The 19,073-nt window shown below is 43.8% G+C and overlaps 1 protein-coding gene across 3 annotated transcripts in view; it reads left to right on the forward strand.

The window, feature by feature from the left end:
• LOC308080858 (TSC22 domain family protein 1-like) overlaps nucleotides 1-6,066 on the forward strand; it is a 40,804-nt gene extending 34,738 nt beyond the window's left edge. For all 3 annotated transcript variants that reach the window (XM_080422901.1, XM_080422902.1, XM_080422903.1), the window contains one exon: nucleotides 3,879-6,066. In XM_080422901.1, coding sequence (XP_080279027.1) covers nucleotides 3,879-4,181 — 303 coding nt within the window. In that variant the 3' untranslated portion in view covers nucleotides 4,182-6,066. The remainder of the gene's footprint in view (nucleotides 1-3,878) is intronic.
• The last annotated feature ends 13,007 nt before the right edge of the window (nucleotides 6,067-19,073 follow it).

Raw genomic sequence — 19,073 nt, forward strand, 5'->3', positions numbered from 1 at the left:
AAACAAGCCCAAATAAGCAACTACACTTTAGAAACAAGCCTAAATAAGCAGCTACACTTAAGAAACAAGCCCAAATAAGCAACTACACTTTAGAAACAAGCCCAAATAAGCAACTACACTTTAGAAACAAGGCCAAATAAACAACTACACTTTAGAAACAAGCCCAAATAAGCAACTACACTTGGTCTTCGATGAATTGAGTACAAAGGACTCCAATGGAAACAAGCCATAGTGCTTTCTTGGGTTTAAAATCATCTTAACAGACCCTGTATTGAACTGTACTTCCCTGTGCTTGTCTTTGCAAACTGTTAATAAAGTATTCAATCAATCAATCACTTTAGAAACAAGCCCAAATAAGCAACAAGAAAGAAGCCCAAATAAGAAACTGCACTATAGAAGCAAGCCCAAATAAACAACTACACTTTAGAAACAAGCCCAAATAAGCAACTACATTTTAGAAACAAGCCAACCCGCAACTAACCAATATTTACAAGCAACTTTACAGAAAAACAAGCCCACTCGCTTATAATAAGCGGACATGGCAACACTGCAGCCTGCGCCTACTGTGCTGTCTGACTGGGTTATGTAACTAAATGCTTTACCAGTATGCTTACAGTGTTGCCAGATTGTGTGAGAGAAATAAGCAACCAGGTCTGTGAAAACAAGCCTGAAAGAGGCTACATGAGCACTTTATACCTAGTACATTGGCTATTTGAAAATAGCTGTTGGCTATTTGAAAATAGAAGCTCACATCTCACAGCTTGTAGATCTGCTATTTTTTTTAAAGATCTGGAAAAGAAAGTTAAATAATATTTGGAATATATTTGGGGGAAAAAAAATCTTCTGTGAATACATAAATTTGACATGCAATATTTACAAGCAACTTTACAGGAAAAACAAGCCCAAAGTCGCGTATAATAAGCGGACATGGCAACCCGGCTCTCGGTGCCTCAACCCAGAGGAGAATGGACGAATGAATGAAAACTGCACGCTTTATGTGACACTTTGTGTGGTCCAAAAGCAGCTCTGGTCCATAGCGTTAGTGAGCTATCTCTAACGCTCTGCCAGGCGCGCTGCCATTCCCACAGACTGTGAAAATACCACTGCCGTGCGAGTTCTCCAACTTAAGTACAAAATAAACGCTCAATATAATTTACCATCGACCATATCTGTAGTGTAGAGGACGCAGTGGAGTAAATAAGATAACGTCCGTCCCGGCGGACATATTTTATCTTCTGGCCCAAAACGTGTATTATACAGAGAAGGTGGGGTCCTAAGACGTCTCCCACCCTGGAGAATAGACTCTCAACATGACAAAACAGCCTTTGCTTTGATGAGTAGCGAAATCGTTTCATTCATTTTTGCTACAGTTGGAGAACTCGCACGGTAGTGGAATTTTCAGTCGCTTCTAACAGAGCGTTAGCGAAGCTTTGAACCAGAGCTAGTCCAAAAGCAGGAAAATTAGGCTATTACTTTGTATGAAATAGCCTAATTTACTTTAACAACGGAATTGGTTACAGGCCTGCTTTATTGATTTGAACTGGTCGTTATTTTATAGCGGTAGGCAAAAGCAGCGTGACGTCGCGTTAATTTTATGACAGCAAATATAGGACTGCATGCAAATGGTCTTATTTGGAAGCTGTCATCGTTTTTGGACCGATTGACCCCGGGCTTTGTTTGTAAAGGAAGACGTGGGCCGGGGTCTAAAAGTCCACACATAGACACCTATTGTTTCTCTATTGATCTATATATTCTATCTATAATTAATCCATGATCATCTCCATTTTCGTTCCGATGTATGTACACTTAAATGGACTGATCATTGGTGAGATTTGTATATTCGGCTCAAGAGCAAATATACAGTATTAAAAGTCGTAAACACACATTACACGCACACTGACTGTCCTCTCTCCCTCGGTTGCTAGGCAAGCGACCAGCGTTGCCAGGTATTGTGAGAGAGATAAGTAACCACGTCTATGAAAACAAGTCCAAAAGAAGAGAGCCCTTCGCAATTTAAACACATATACATTGGCTATTTTAAAGAAGCCGATCTACAAGCTTACAATGTGAGCTTGTAGATCCGCTATTCTAAACAAAACCAAAAATAAATTTTGAACCAAATGTGAAAAATGTGGAATATTTTCAAAACATTTTAACAACAAAAATCTTGTATGGGGGTCCCTGGCAAAACAATATTTTCAGATGGGGGGGTCCGTGGACAAATACATATTCATTTGGGGGTCGTTGACTTGACAATGTTTAAGAACCACTGGTTTAAATAACTTTAGAAACAAGCCCAAAAAAACACATCTAACCAGCAACCTAACAGAAAAATAAGCCCCAAGTCGCTTATAATAAGCGGACATGGCAACCCTGCAAGCGACCAAGCCGCCGATTGGCTCCTCCCATCCGATGCGGGAACATTTTGTACCTCATGAGTTTACCGGCTTGAGGGCGGATCCCTGGGCGAGGAGGGTTGCACAGCAGTGATGGAAGAAGTACTCATTATGTTTTACTTGAGTAAAAGTATCAATACTGCAATGTAGATATGCTCTGTTACAAGTTGAAGTCCCATATTCAAAATGTACTTGAGTAAAAGTACAAAAGTATTGGCATCAAAATATTCTTAAAGCACCAAAAGTAAAAGTACTCATTATGCAGGATGTCCCATTTCAACTTTTGAAAATGAATGAAAATGTTTTGAAAATGGCAGATCTACAAGCTCACAACGCTGCGACGCGTTGTGAGCTTGTAGATCGGCTATTTTCGAATAGCCCAAAATATATAGAGACTTAAAGAGGTTAATGTATGTTTAGTAATAAAAATCTAAATCTAAAAAGTAATTCGTAACTAAAATTTAAAAAAAAAATTGTAGTGGAGTTAAAGCACAATAATTTCCTCAGAGATGTAGTGGAGTAGAAGTAAAAGTATTGAAAAACTCAAGTAAAGTAAGTCAACATTTTCCTTAAGTACAGTACTTGAGTAAATGTACTTAAGTTACTTTCCACCACAGATTATTATGATGACCACAGTGGGACTGGCCTGCTTCACTCAATCAGCATGCTGAGGCATCATCACCATGGGAATGTTGCAAGCATTGAAAGTGAATTGATTGTACTATTTTGCAGACTGTCAATAAGAGTATTCAATCAGAGGTACAATTATACAATAATGCTAAAAGGATAACACAAAAAGTCCTAAGGGCTTGTTTCCGTTGGGCTTGTCTTGATCAAGACATTTAAAGACATACAATAACATACAAGAAAATCATCAACAAAAATGTCCTTGTGATGGGACATTACCCACAATTCACTTTGTAGTGGGTGTTTCTTAAAAGTTAATGCATTGATATAAGTTGATAATAAAAAGTATGTAAAATGGGTCATTCCCTTCATGTAATGGACAGAGTCAGAATATAGACTAGTGGTGCTCCTGACTTTTGTGTTAAATAATTTCCATTGCAAATTCAGGGCTCCTAGTAGCGGGTGCTGCGTGGCGTGTTTTCTCTCTGGTGCTCGTATCTCTGAGCCAGTATTGAGTTTCACAGCACCACAGGGCAAAGATCATCTTTCCTGTAGCTTTCGGTACATCTTGGAACACCCGGGTAGCGCCCCCCCATACTGTACATACTGTCTATATCAGTGGTTCTCAAAATTGGGGTCCTTTAGGGGGTTCTAAATGGACCCTTACAGGTCTATAACAATGAGAGTGCTCAAAGTGCTCTTTTGGGTCCATTTGAGAACTCTCGAGAGTTATAGGGGGGTTCTTGAAATTAAAAAGTTTGAGAACCACTGGTCTATACGTATATGATAAATATAACTGCGCTGACCTGTGCCTCTCCCTCCCCTCTCCCCCTCCCCCTCCACTTCCCCCCCCAGGACCTGGTAAAGAGCCACCTGATGTACGCCGTGCGCGAGGAGGTGGAGGTGCTCAAGGAGCAAATCAAGGAGCTGATCGAGCGCAACTCTCAGCTGGAGCAGGAGAACAACCTGCTGAAGACGCTGGCCAGCCCGGAGCAGATGGCCCAGTTCCAGGCCCAGGTGCAGACGGGCGGCTCGCCCACCGCCGGAACCAACGCCAACGCCATCGCCGCCGTCAACCCGGCCCAGCCCCCGCCCGCGGCCAACGCGCCGTCGCTGGTCGCCCCCTCCTCCGCACAGAACACGGGCACCTCCGCGTAAAGGTCCGTGGCGGGCGAGCAGATGCCCCCCCCCCCGCCAACCCGATGTCCTCTTTCCCTGCCCCCGCCCCGAGGTTGCCACGGGAGGGGAGAAGAGGAGGACGAAGGAGCTTTTTTTTTGCCATACTGTGAACTGACCGATTATTATGCCACAATCACGGAGAACATGCTACATGCAAGAAAAAAAAACACAAAATCCAGAGAAAATAAAGCACGATCAGAGAGAACTCTTTTTTTTTTGCACCTTTTAATTTAATTGACATTTGGAGAGGTTGAATGGAGTCATGGCACTGACGTGCGTGCATTCTCTCTGCAGCTTTTAATTCGCTTGGACAATCGTGTTGGCAGCGGCGGCAGCAGTCTCTGTAGTTGTCTCCGTGGTGAAGATGATGATGATGTTGATGATGATTATGAGGGTAAATGCCCCTGGATCACTGACGAGAGGAAGGAGCTAACCCCGGTCCCCAGCGACTCTGACAAGGTGGGGGAGGGGGGGGCTACCATTGCATGCCTCCGTCAGTGTCGTCCGAGACTGACCCCCAACCCCACCCCACCCCACCTACCCTGCAGTGACTTGGAATCGTGCTGTGGTCCCCCCCCCCCACCCGCTCCCTCCCCTTTTTATTCCATGTCCGTTTCTTGTCTTATCCTTAGTATTTTTTTCATTATTATTATAATTTTTTTTCTCCTGCTCTCTTAGCTGTAGAGGTATAAACTAGGAACAAGCACTTTTTTTTCCTAAAGGAAGAGACTTGTATTAATGGTAGAGGGACCATACAAAACAAAAGAGGGAGAGAGACGCGCACACATACACCCATCTGGAATGGCAGGCAGAGAAGAAACGGATGGTTCTGGGTCTTCCTTTCCTTTTTAATCACTATTCTCACAGCTGTGGATAATGAATTGGAAGGTGACCCGAGCTGACCGTTTTGTGCCTATGTGCGAGTGTGTATGTCTGTTAGGGGATGGTGGTGGAGAGGGGGAGTCGAGATGTACATTAGCTACGCCTCAATGTTCACGGCGGGAACTCTGTGTTCTTTTCTATGCCGTTCCTTCCCCCACCACACACGCGGTCTCTCTCGCTTCACCTTTGAACGATCATCAATATTTATGCAGGGAGAATTTTTTTTTCTTGTTTTTTTTTGGGTAAAGATTTAGGATCCTTGTTTCTCATTTCATCTTTATTTTGTTGATTGTCAATGTAATTATGATGTTCTAGTGGTCTGTAAAAAATGAAACAAAATATATCCAGAGATCAATAGGACATAAAAAAAGGACTGTTTATAGGCTTTTGACTTTGTACAGAACTACAGTTTTCCAGTTAAGCTCTGCCAAGTGCCTGGTTGCTAACCATAGATATATATATTAAAGCCTTTTTTTTTATTCTTTCACCACGTGCATGTGTGCGCGTATATATTTATCTATGGTTTTGCCAGGTTTTGAACTAACTGTGATGTCGGCACTCAAGGCGAGAACAGAAGAGGATTTGTTACCTCAACACTAAAACGCTGTCTCTCGCCCGTTGTGGGCACACAGCCTTGTACTGTATAAGGAATCGATTCAGCAGCAGTGACTCTCATATTATCTGGACTTTTTTTGGGGCAGGGGGGGAAGTGTTGTTGTTGTTGTTTTCAAGGATGTATAGTTTTTTTTTTCTTTTTTTTTTCTTTCATTTTTGTACGACCGAGTGGTGTTTGAGTCGCCGGTGCGGGCAGCTCAAGCTGAAAAATGACAAGAAACTTGGTCGAGGAAAAATGTGTAGAACTGTTGTCCATGTTTCGTGCATGTTCCTGAACCCATCACAAATGTGACGTTACAATTGCACTAAACAGCTGCACCTCAACCTAAATAAAAAAGCAAAAAAAAAAAAAAAAGCTAAAAATGAACAGGAGCTTGTCATGTCCTCTTTCCATATAACGCTATGTTTTAGTGCAGTGGTTCTCAAACTTTTACGTTTCAAGGACCCACCTTGAAACGGAACCAAATGGACCCATTTGTATACTGTCAGAGTTACAGACTTGTAAGGGTCAGTTTAGAACCCCCTCAAGGAACCCTGAGAGTCCCTGGACCCCACTTTGAGAACCACTGTTATAGTGTACTGCATTCTTGGTCAGTTAACCCTCTGGCGTCTGGCATTTTGTTATAAAATATAAAATGAAGCCATTGTAGTAAATATTAATATTTACCAGTAATCATTACGATGGGATAAAGCTTATCATTGCTGAGGATAGACAGATATTATGAATAATAGAAGGATGTGCATCCAGATTCAAGGCTCCCCATTTTTTTCTGTGGAGAACAGTAGTAGGCTACCATAATACCATCATTACTTACATATAATAATGTAGTATATCCCATACTGTAGCTCAGAGGGACAGTAAAACTTTGGTTGTTCCCCCCAGGATAGCTAAACTTAACTTTTTCAAATTGAGAACCACTGTGACCATTTGTAATGTAGGGCTACATTTTGTTTGGAAAGATGGTATTTTATGGGACACGTTTGAAGGGGTTGCATAAACCCAACATGAATAGCCGTTTAATGAATCTAGTTGGTGTCAACTCATAGATTATACCAAATCAGCAGTTGCATGACAACCAATTAGTTTATCACATTGTGACTGTCCCTCTAGGCTATGGGCTCCAAACCCTGGCGTTACTTACGGCTCTGCGAGCAGGCGGTATGACAACAGCGTCTATACATACATAGCGCCCTCTTATTGGCTGCATCCAGACAAGCCCCCGTTCCTTGTAGTCCCTGCCCACCGCTTATTCACGTGTGCCAGCATGCTGGTTTCACAGGAACGCGCTCACGTTGAGCTGATAATCGTCTGACTATGGGTCCACTATAAGGAAGCTCTGTTCTGGGTGCAAAATCAATCACATGCACTATGCCTAATAGGTGCTTTATTTATTTCATTATAATGTGACATAGGCAAACTGCTAAATCGGAATGAACTCTAACGTGGTGATCTACATCACAATATACTATTTAACCCATTAATACCTGGAACGCATCTGTGTCACTTTAGATGTCTTTGGCTATTCAAAAATAGCAGATATACAAGCTCATAGCGCGGCACCGAGTGCCGCGCTATGAACTTGTAGATCTGCTATTTTTGAAAAAACGTGAAAAAAAAATGTTTAGATTTTTTTTAAAGAATCGCCTCAGGTCTTAAAGGGTTAACAAAGTGAGCCGTATTTTGTCTAAAATGTAGTTTTCTGGACAGTCTTTTGTACATGCATGACATACATGTCTTCTAGGGACAGGCTCAAACATGATGCCCTGCCTAGTGATGGGTCTGGTAGGGGGGGGGAGCTAGGGAGAGCTCACAGTCTCATGTCCAGATGGCACTTTCGCAAATCTCTCTTCATTGACAAAGGTGTTTTCTTGAAGCTTGCTGCCGAGGGTACGGGATGTACTCTGGGGCGGATCAGTGGCGCATTAAAGCCTGGTATTTATGCTAGTCTGTCTGGGATGTGTGGCACTTAAATAGAAATAATCTATTTTCACTTGACTCCCTATCAGTAAAGATCCCATCTGGCTCATGTCCAGTATTTGGGTTTCATCATTTCTTTTTTGTTACTGTCTAATGTACAATGTACACATTTCTTCATCACCTGACATGACACGGCAAATTTAGGGCTAATATTTTCTTTGAATAGCCTAAACATGATAAACATTTACTGAGTGGTAAAAAATGACATTTCTTTACCACAGATATAATGGAAGCCCATCTCCACCACTGAATCAAAATGGTTATATCTTTTTTTCTTGTAATTGTGACTTTATGGAATTCTTTCTTCTTTACAGCATGGCTCTGCAAGAGGCTAACCGTCTATGAGAGGGTCTGTGTGTATGTCTGTCTAGAGCTAACCTCGCAAACCGATGGATTGATCACCACCAAACTATGTAGGCACGCTGCCAGTAGACAGAAGTACCGGCACATATTTATTTTCCTATGTTTTATACTTCTTTTTATATTTATACTTATTTTTGATTTTATAATGTAAGTCAAAGCATCTGAGACATGTCATTAGATACGTCATAGAGGACTGACGTCACAGATGACTGATGTTATGTCACAGGCTGGTCACACGAAGTCCACGTCGTTTCTATGTGGATCCAGAGATCCACATCATTTCCTAGTTTTCTCACAAAGGCAATCGTGAGAAAAAAAACTCTGAATTGAGATATAAAGTCCCAATTGTGAGGAGAAAAAAACCCCCTCACAATTCAAGCCATTTTATTTTTACTCAGTGGGTGGAGATTAGCCCCCAACCCTTTGACCAAGTCAGCCAGCAATCCGCTTCCATGACATTCCCTTGAAAGGACCCCTACTGTGCAGCATGTCCAGGGCCTAATTGCTGAAAAAAGCAGGTCGTCTGGTGATAAAGTCCAGGCTATTAGTGTCGCTCTGTTGACTGTGGGGTCTTATCTTGTCTACAGAATACCTACTGTACTTACCTTGGTAGAATACATCCCATGCCAAAACTGGCAAGGCTAAGCCCCCCGGTTGGATGTTTGTGCTTTAGGATGAAGCTCACTTACCCTCTTGCTATCGTCATAGCATACACACCTTTGTAATTCCTTTGTTTGTGCACCAACCACTACCGTGTTGCTTGACGAGGGTGTTTACACCAACCGTGCACTTTCATAAGTCACTCTGGAGCGTTTGCTAAATGCCTAAATTGTAAACGACTAGATTTTCAGGGCGCTACGCAGCCTTCAAATCTAGTTTTAAGTGGTCTCCTATATGGTCATGTTACCTTTGTGTAGCTAATACTACTAATACTTAGGGGTAGGATGGGTTAAGCACAATTCATACATTTTTATGAAATAAAAATGTCATTTGAACAGATAGTGTTAATACAATACAACAGGCACATCTGCAGTGGTTGGAGGTAGTCTTTCCTCTCTAATCTTCCATTGAGAAATTTAGACCCTGGTGTGGGGTAGTTTGAACACTTACTGGTTGACAAGTAGCCCTGCTTGAAGCTCAAAAGTGCATTATCTCCCCTATCCAAGGGAGGATTCCCTCTTGATGAAGTTGTGATTAACGCAAGCTCATGAGTGGAGACCACCCTGTACTTAGCTCGCCACTCCCCGTTCACAAGCACCTTATCAAATACACCTGCCTTCACTTATCTCACAGCCAATCCTTGTTGCAACAGTATAAATACATGTTCAACGTACTTGTTTGTACTGCTTAACGTGGTTTCGAACGTTCTCCTCCACCCCAACCACCTCCTTCGTCCTCAATTCTCTCTCTTCCTCCTTTTGTCATTCATTATTTCTGTAGGAGTCCATGGGGCAGTAAAGGAGCAGAGACGATCAACCGCTCCCCGGCGAGTACAGCCACCATGGCCGTCAGGTCCTGATACTGACCCCCCAGTCCCCCCATCCTGAGTCTCTTTCCTCATCCAATTCACATTCATCTCATTTCATTTAATAATATTTGTTAAATTTAAGTAGAGGTGTGGTCCCCTACTCGTGACTAATGATCGGTATAGATGTTTGGTTTCCCACACGGTAGGCCCAGGTTAGCTCTCTCTATCGGGCGAGGACATAAAACTCCAACAGATTGTAGCTTTTATTTAATAATACAAGACCAGTGACATGGTTAAATGTTACTTCATGAAGCAATGCTTGAATGCATCATCTGCCACTGGATGTTCTCCTTAACTTAGCTGTGTCTTTTTAAAGGGTTGACTGCTTACGCAGGGTGTGTGTGGGTGTGGGTGTAGATGTGCGTAAGAAGCAGCAACACCAGGGATATTTTCCTTTTTACATGGCAACTAACAGAATGTTTACAGGATATGTCCATGACATGGCACCAACCAGACTGCTGGGAATACATGTACAGTTTAAAAATAAAGTAAGCTTTCCTTAAAGCCAGCAGGCTGAGGGAGTCCCTACCACGGGACTGAATGCTAACCCCCAGCCCCTGTAGACACTATCCTTTACAGGCAGTATAAGCAGACACACACAGAGACACAATGAGCGTATTAAACAGAAATATTAACCCACAATTATGGGATTTAATATGGCCTCTGCAGTTGTGTGAACACGATGACAAGATGATGACAGCAGGATTGTGTTCAGAGTCTTAATCCAATGCTGCAGGCGATCTTCCTAGGAGAAACCCTAGTAGTAGTGTTACCATTGATTGTATGTAATCAGAGTGCTATACACACACACACAAACACACCAAATTACCACAGCCTCGTCTGTGTGAGTCATAATTCGTTGGTTTCATGAGCCGGTGGTCTGGGGCATGTGAGGTACCCAACCACATAGAATACCTCGAAACTCTCATTTACTCTCTCACACGGAAACAAACACACACATACACACACACCCACACGCTAACTTCACCTAATTTAAGTCAGCTGCTGCCGTACGTACGCCTGCGAGTACATCTAAACATTGAATAAGACCTCTAATGTACAAGAGGAGGGGGCATAGTGACGCCCATTGCTGAATTCGGTCAGAGTCTAGACTGTCTAGACTCAAGTGGCATTACGTTAAAGTCCAAGTGGCTATAAGGCTGACTGGAGAGGCCTCCGATAGATTAAATAGAAGCTATGTATGGGGATAGGATAGGATGGGAGAGGAGAGGAGAGGAGAGGAGAGGAGAGGAGAGGAGAGGAGAGGAGAGGAGGGGAGAGGAGGGGAGGGGAGGGGAGAGGAGAGGAGAGGAGAGGAGAGGAGAGGAGAGGAGAGGAGAGGAGAGGAGAGGAGAGGAGAGGAAACAGCAGAGGAGCCTGCAGCTGAGTGTATGTGTGGAATGTCAAGAGCCTGTTTCTTCTCTCATGCCTTCACTTCCTTACTGGCAACTGTTCATTTACACTGTACTGCATTTAGACACATCGGTCATGCAGGTACTTGTGTGGGTCAGCCGGTTCATTAGCTATGGCAACGGCCGTTCTTTATGCCTGTTCACATTAGATTGAGATCGATATTCCTTCTCACCACTTTAAAGGTCTGCTTACAGTGCAGGCTGACAGTGAGGTACAAATCAACACAGCTAACAAGACGTCTTAGAAAAGTTATATCATGCATGTTATTTGCTCTACTGGTGATACAAATAAACTAATAAACACAAAATCTTATCTGCAATCTGTAAGTGAGGGATAAGTGGATAAGTGTGGATGCTGTGTGTTTTGCGTCTGTTTGTGTCGATACCATGAATAATAAATGAGATCAGAGAGGACACACACTCCAAACATTAAAGGCTACGGCGAGGCTCTCAAAGTATTTCATCACATCAATAATGCAGCCTTTGGAGTGCACAAAGTTTCGCACGCACACAGACGCACACACACACACACCACACGCACACACACACACCAAACGCACGCACACACACACACACACACACACGCACGCACACACAGTGTGTCTGTTTTTGCTGGGGTGCTGGGGATTTACCATTCTTAAGAGGTCCTATAATTAAAGACCAGATCCCTTGAGGCACAAGGCATGGAGGCCTCTATGTGTGTGTGTGCGTGTGTGTGTGTGTGTGTGTGTGTGTGTGTGTGTGTGTGTGTGTGTGTCTGTCTGACTGACAGGTGTCCTGCGCAGTGTCTCTGTCCTCAGCTGACACAGTCCTCCATAAATGGCATTTCTCTGGGGAGGGTGTCTCTCTGCAAATAATCAAAACAAACCTCGAGTAGGGCGTGAGGTGGGACACGCGTCCTACTGGGGGACAGACAGATAGGATTATGGGGGGATTTACGGCCCAGCTTTTCACCCCCCTCTACTCCTTCCCTCCTACACCCCTCCTCTTCCAGTCTAAAAATGTCTGATGTTGTTGGGTTAGCTCCTCATGCAAACACAGAGTGTTAATTTAACGCTGAGTGTTAACGAGACAGGGTCCAATAACAGTATCTCTGAGCAAGGCATTGTGTGTATAGGCAAAACTATATCTTACAGCAATGGCTCTCAAAGTGGGGTCAGGGGACCCCCAGGGGTCCTTGAGGAGGTTCCAGGAGGTCCTCAACAATATGAGGAAGTTACCCACTTTAAACCTAGTTCACACTTTCCTATTTTATACTTAAAATAGCCAATCTACAAGCTCATTCAGCTATTTTCGCAAAAGAGATTTGTCTGTAGAGGGAAATACTAGCAGACCTGGTATAGGCTCTAGGTCAACTAGGGCTTAAGTGCTTATAAAGTTCAAGTTTTGGATTGAGAAAAATGGGAGTTAATTGTGAAACTATTTGACAGCACAAAACCTTCCCAAGTTCATGCATGGCACAAAATCTTTTCAGATGGGCGTCCGTGGCCAAATACACATCAATGTGGGGGTCCTTGAAATGAAAATGTTTGAGAACAATGGTCTTTTAGAGCCATGCGTAATGACAATAAAGGCACATGCATGAAGATTTTATCATACATTTCTGACATATTCATATCTATGAATTTGGGCACAGATTCGGCCCGATCTAAGCCCCATTGACTTGATTAGATTTTTGGTAAAAGAAATACGAGAAAACACAATATAACTTAAACCCAGGATAAACACATAAAAGCGTAATAAAACACTTGTGTTTTATGTGGGTCCTGCAACACAAAATAAAAATAAATAGACCAATAAATTACATTACAAGCACGCCGCACGTCACATGAACTACAAAATACACAACACTGAAAACCACCTAAAATCTGAACCTGAAAACCTGAAATATCAAACCATAAAAACGCAAATCTAAAGTGCATCACTAGCCTGTAGCTTATTCCATTACAGTATTTTCGATTGAGACTGCCTGCACAGAGGCAACTAATTCCTAAGAGAAATACCCGTATATATAAAACTACCTTTGACTCTTGGTATCTCATATACTGTTTGGTTCGCCCTAGTTTCATACTGATGTACGATCAACTTGAACTGGGAACCTTCCTTTTCCCAAGCGGCCGCTCTACCTACTGAGCCACTGCTGGCCCTGGACCCAAAAGGTTATCTCTGGGACATCTACAAATCCTAAGGTATCCTAAGGTATTACCATTCAAATGTTGTACATAATGACCAAGCTTAAGTTGATCCACCCTGTACCTCAGTCACAGGGAGCATCGCATACCTCCCTAAACTTCAATTATAAAATACAAGTAAAAAAGAAAAGAAAATGAAAGATCAAAGACGTGTGTGAAAAACAAATGTGGGGAGGTACTAAGTTGGCCTGCTGGCAGTGATAAAAAGGCCAGGGTTTCATTAGTATTATTAATGCCAGGTGGATATTATTGAGCATAATTAGTAATTACACCTGTGGGTGTCCCTTAGGTTTCGCACTACTCTAGAAGAGAGCATGTCTTTTCTGTTCTAAGTTCATGTTTTCTGTTAAAGTTTTTTTTAATCGAAAACCATTGATTGAATACTTTATTAGTCAGAAATGTAAACAGCACGAGGTACAGTCAGACATTTATGCCAAAAGGATAACACAAAAAAGGCCTGGGGACTTGTTTCCATTGTGGTCGGTGGTCATGTATTCAATCAAAAATGAAATAGCACAATAATACATGTCATCAACAAATACAAAACACATGTACAAAGGAGAAAAAGGAAAAATGGCGGCAGTGAATGACACCTCTTTTCTCTAGGAAATAATATGTTAGTAGAATGAGTAGTAGAATGAGAATTTTCCCATGTTTGTTCTATAAATGGGTGGTACCAGATCGTTGTCGCTCCCTCTAGTGTTGTGGCTGTGGGTGTTACTCACTTTGTAGAAGTAGTTAGTCAGGTATGAGGGTATTGAGGGCACTGCCCCTTTGATGCCCCCATTTGTGCGTGCATCAAAGGAACCCCATCGTGTATCAAACCTGAACCGTTTAGAAAACAGATCTTCTACAAACCCCCTTAAATCTGTTGACATTGTTCTTTTAGGACATGCTGTAGTGGTTACACCAGAAAGCAAACAGCGCCACAGAGATAATCATTAGGTTCTATCCAAGAACTTCTTTTCAGGCATCGTGCACAAGAAATATGCTGCTATTCAGTCCAGCAGTTTGCGAGATTAGCTCAGACCATAAAAACTGACACATTTATGGTTAGATTAATACTTCAGATTTGACTGTGTAATTCATGTTTTGTCTCCCCAGTGCTGATTCTGGCGCCGATTCTGGTCCAACGGGGAATAAATTATGTCTTGCTAATGAATACAAAACAGCGACTGTCAAGACATGCAGTTCATGTGAATAACCACATTAACCCTATATCGTCCCGATTCTGGGGCAAACGTTCAGTGAAGATAGCTGATCTACAAGCTCACAATGTGTCCACAATGTTGTGATCAGCTAGTTTCACCTGTAGAGGGGAAAACGTTCGGACCCTGGGGGACTCCAGTCGACAAAGTATACAGGGTTTAAGTGGTTAAACTTGAACCCCTTTAACCCTATACATAGCATATCTGAACTAGAAAGGGTGGCTCTGGTTTTAAGAGTCGAGACGTGTCGGGTCTATCCGTCTGAGACTGGATCAGACTGCTCTTCAGTCTGCTCTTCAGTGGTAGATTTGGGCTAGAGGCATTATACACTGTCTTCGGAGAACGAGCGGCTTTATTAGGGAAGACCTGAAATAACCCAGGAAGTCCTGGTTAAGGGCACAAGATATACTTGTTTTGACTGATATGTGGGACGGTAACTTGACAGCCTGTCAAGCGCGTCTGTGTGCTGCGTGCATTGTAGTGTGTACTGTATTTGTCTGAGAATGAATGAGTGTGTGTGTACAATACAATAAGTATGTGTGTGGCAACTCAACCATGAATGATGGCGTGTGCGTGTGTGTGTGTGTGTGTGTGTGTGTGTGTGTGTGTGTGTGTGTGTGCGTGTGTGTGTGTGTGTGTGTGTGTGTGTGTGTGTGTGTGTGTGTGTGTGTGTGTGTGTGTGTGTGTGTGTGTGTGTGTGTGTGTGTGTGTGTGTGTGTGTGTGTGTGTGTGTGTGTGAGAGCACGGTACGGGCGTGTGTTTTGCCTACCCTGTTGTCAGGAAGCAGGGTGGTGGTGGTGCAAGCTCAGCAGGGGAGCTAAACACAAGACTTAAAACAATGCCACATTAAGTTAAAGAGCTTTCCTTCTAATCAGATTGTTTGTGGTGCTGACTGCTAAGGTCTTTTAGAATGGATGCGTATTGTCAGGCAGTAGTTTTATAGACCTACAGCGTAGACCCACATGGTTCTCAACGTCGGGTTCCGGGGACCACCAGGGGTCCACAACATGGATCCTTATCCACTTAAAACTGCCTTTTATTTGGCAAAAAAATAGCCGATCTACAAGTTGTATTTCGTCATTTTTTGGGGCAAATGCTATCCCCAGAATTGGGATGCTGGGGTTCAAGCATACATTTGAATGTGTTTTCAATGTTTTGTTAGTGATTTTTTTTGTTTTTCTTCTTTGCATCTGTTTTCTACTGTGAGTTACTCAGGTCTGGTCTGTAACTTTGAGTGTACAAATGCTGACTGCCATTCTGGTTCCATTTTATAGTGTAGATTCGGGGTCCCAGAGAGAACCTTTTGGGTCCAGGGCCGGCAGTAGCTTATTAGGTAGAGCGGCCGCTTGGGAAAAGAAAGGTTCCCAGTTCGATCCCTGGCTCCCCCCTGAAGTAGTGTCGAAGTGACCTTGAGCAAGACACTGAACCCCTTGGCTATACTCCCGCTAAGCAGATTGGCGCCTTGCATGGTTTCCTCTGCCATCGGTGTGTTGAATGGGTGAATGTAATGCACACTGTAAAGCGCTTGGGATAAAGGTGCTACATAAATGCACCATTTACCATTTCGTTGGACCGCTGGTGGTCCCTGGACCCGACGTGTAGAACGGACTCGGGAGGGAGCCATGATTCTCAACCGCTTTAGCTCGGGACCCAAATCGTGCCCTCTCTACGGAGTCCCAAGCCCTCACACTACAAAACACAAGAAGATTCCCCTGTTTGAGTTATTAATAGTCTGTGACAGTGTGAGAATATCTTCCGACCTACTTTTGTCTCCCAGTTCCCTACACTAGGATATAGCGTGCGAGTGTGTGCCGTGGGGTGTGATTTGGGCTCAGCTGTGGGCGGAGATGGGAGCAGTCGCTTATGGGGGCAGTGCCAGGGTTAATTGTGTGGCAGGTGTTTGTGTTTTTGGCTAATGAGGATTGTCTCTGTTTAGCAGAGTGCTGGACCTGAGTTCAAGGCTTCCAACACACAGAAGACACTGGAAGAGAGAGCTGAAAGTGTTTGTCACACAAGTGAACCAAATTCCCCGTGGCAGGCAACAGACCCAGCACGGCTGGGCTGAGTGAGAACTTTTGTAACGCCGGCAGCGTACTGTATGTTGAATTTAGTGTCTGTGCGAAGTCAATAAAGTGAACTCAACCGACACCTTTCTGTCTGTCTGTCTGTCTGTCTGAGTTGAGGGAAGAGCCCTGTAGCAACTCAGCGTGCTACAGCGTGATGGTAAACTGTTATTTCTGATGGTGTTCATTCAAGGAGCCCACGGGCCAAACTGCATAGAAACTAGTGAAACTGGGCTGGCAGAGGATATGGGGAACACAACAGGACTTAACAAGCGTTCTGATTGACCACATGAACCCTAGTGTCCCTGTTCTCGGGGGGCGAACATTCAGTGACATACACTGATGATGTGTCCAAGTTTGTGCATCAGTTGATGTTTTATTAACTGAAAACTCTGGGAGTGCGAGTACCACAGTGACAATAAGGAACAGACTGGGTGACGACCACGAAGAGTGTGGTGACATCTGGAGAGACAGAGGACGGCCGGAGAGACGGCGACCCGGGCAGGAGAGGGTCGGCAGCCCAAACCGCTTCTTCCGTGAGGAAGAACCAAAAGCCACAGGCTCCGGTGAAACCTGCAGGGAGGGTTTAATCCATCAAGGCAGAGTGAGATGTTTGTGCCCAGCAGCAATGATGACGCAACGCACAGAAAATCCCCTACTTCTGCTCAGACGAGGGAGGAGCCAGGCCCGGAGGCAACCCACAGTGACTAGAGCCGCCTAGTGTCGCCAACGCCAGCTGCAACATCTTAACTAACCTGGCCTGGTACCGGCCGGACTGACGGCGTGAATTCACTCACAGATTTCCACCTGTGAGTGGATCCGTGTTGTCGGTCAGGCTAGTGCCAGGCTAAACCCCCTCATTAGCACTGTCTCTAACTACCCCCAAGAGACAGTGGGGGCAGTAGCATGCCACTTGGACACTACACAGGCCGGGGTCTGATCAGCCTCGGTCGGGTCGCCTGGAGGAGGGGGTCTGTTGCAAGACCCGAAACACCCAGTGACTCCAGGTAACAACACTGAAGTTTGTGCATCAGTTGATGTTTTATTAACAGTGAAAATAGAGGATTGCGTTGTGATCCGTTGTGACGCCTTGTGACACGTTGTGAGCTTGTAGATCGGCTATTTTCGGCGAAGATATTTTGTGTAGAGGGGAAAAAAGGAGTGGGCCTGTTTTAGACCCCTGGGAGACTCCAGTCAACTAAGTATATAAGAGTGTGTGTGTGTGTGTGTGCGTGTGTTTGTGTGCGTGTGCGTGTGTGCGCGCGCGCTTGCGTGCATGGGCTGCATGCATACATGGCACTGCATGCTGTGTGCACCTGCACACATGCACACGCAGACATTAAAGGTGCACATAAACACAGACAGATGGATGGCTGCATCTTTGTTGATGCAAATGAAAAATAGAATTAAGAATTTAGAGTTTAGTCAATAGTGGATCATTATGTTTACAATATCCACACTCCAATAACACCCTTTCACTATGTGTTATGGATATCGATCCCCCATCTCCTTCAGAGACTCTCACATTTCCATATTCCACCACATTTCCATCTCTCATGGACACACAGACGGCTGATGCCTGATTGATACTTTGTTTTGCGAGTGTCACACACCGAAAATAGCAGATCCACAAGCTCACATAATGCCTGACCCCTGCTCGTGACTAAGTTTAACTTTAGAGGACTGTTTACGGCCCTGCCCTCAGTGCCCTGTCTCTGCGGTGTGCTTGTTGCTGGGGAGGGAGCCGGCTGCGTGCACGGTGCACAATGTAGCTCTCTGAGACTGACATTTCGCTGATCACTGGCAAACACAAACACTCGCACGCCACTGCTGTCACAATGACAGAGTAGGCAACAACACACACGCACGCACACACTCGTGCTTAGCAAAGTTGCAACCTTCAGTCTACGGCAGTGGTGGAAAAAGTTCTCAGATATTTTACTTAAGTAAAAGTATCAATATCTCAGTATCAAACTTGAGTACAAAAGTATTGGTATCAAAATGTACTTAAAATGTACCAAAAGTAGAAAGTACTCATTAGCAGGATGTCCCATTTCACAAGTTTTCAAATATATAAAATGTCTAAAGATCTTTTGAAAATAGAAGATCTACAAGCTCACAATGCGTCGTATTGCGACGTATTGTGAGCTTGTAGAGCGGCTATTTTCAAATGGCCAAAATGTATATAGGGCTGAAGTGGTTAATGTATGTTTTATGAGAATAATCAAAATCTACAAAGTAACTAGTAACTAAAGTTTTCAAATAATTGTATAGTGGGGTAAAAGTACAATATTTGCCTCTTGAGATGTAGTGGAGTAGAAGTAAAAGTATTGGAAATTGGAAATACTCAGGTAAAGTACAAATACCTCAAAATTGTACTTAAGTACAGAACTTGAGTAAATGTACTTAGTCACTTTACGCCACTGACAGTACTATATGTGTGAAAGTGCCCTGAGAGAGAGAGCAACATGACCCAGAGCAATGAGCGTGTCAAAAATAGCAGGACCACCCAACGGGCGCCGACAGACACCCAACACCGCGCCTCTCGGCACGGACTATCGATTCTAACGTGCCCGCACAGCAGTCGAAGTGACCCCACAACACCACAGGTCAGGAGAATCCTCGTCAGC

The sequence above is a fragment of the Gymnoscopelus braueri genome (genome assembly GCF_963280865.1).
Source record: "Gymnoscopelus braueri genome assembly, chromosome: 24".
NCBI lineage: Eukaryota > Metazoa > Chordata > Actinopteri > Myctophiformes > Myctophidae > Gymnoscopelus > Gymnoscopelus braueri.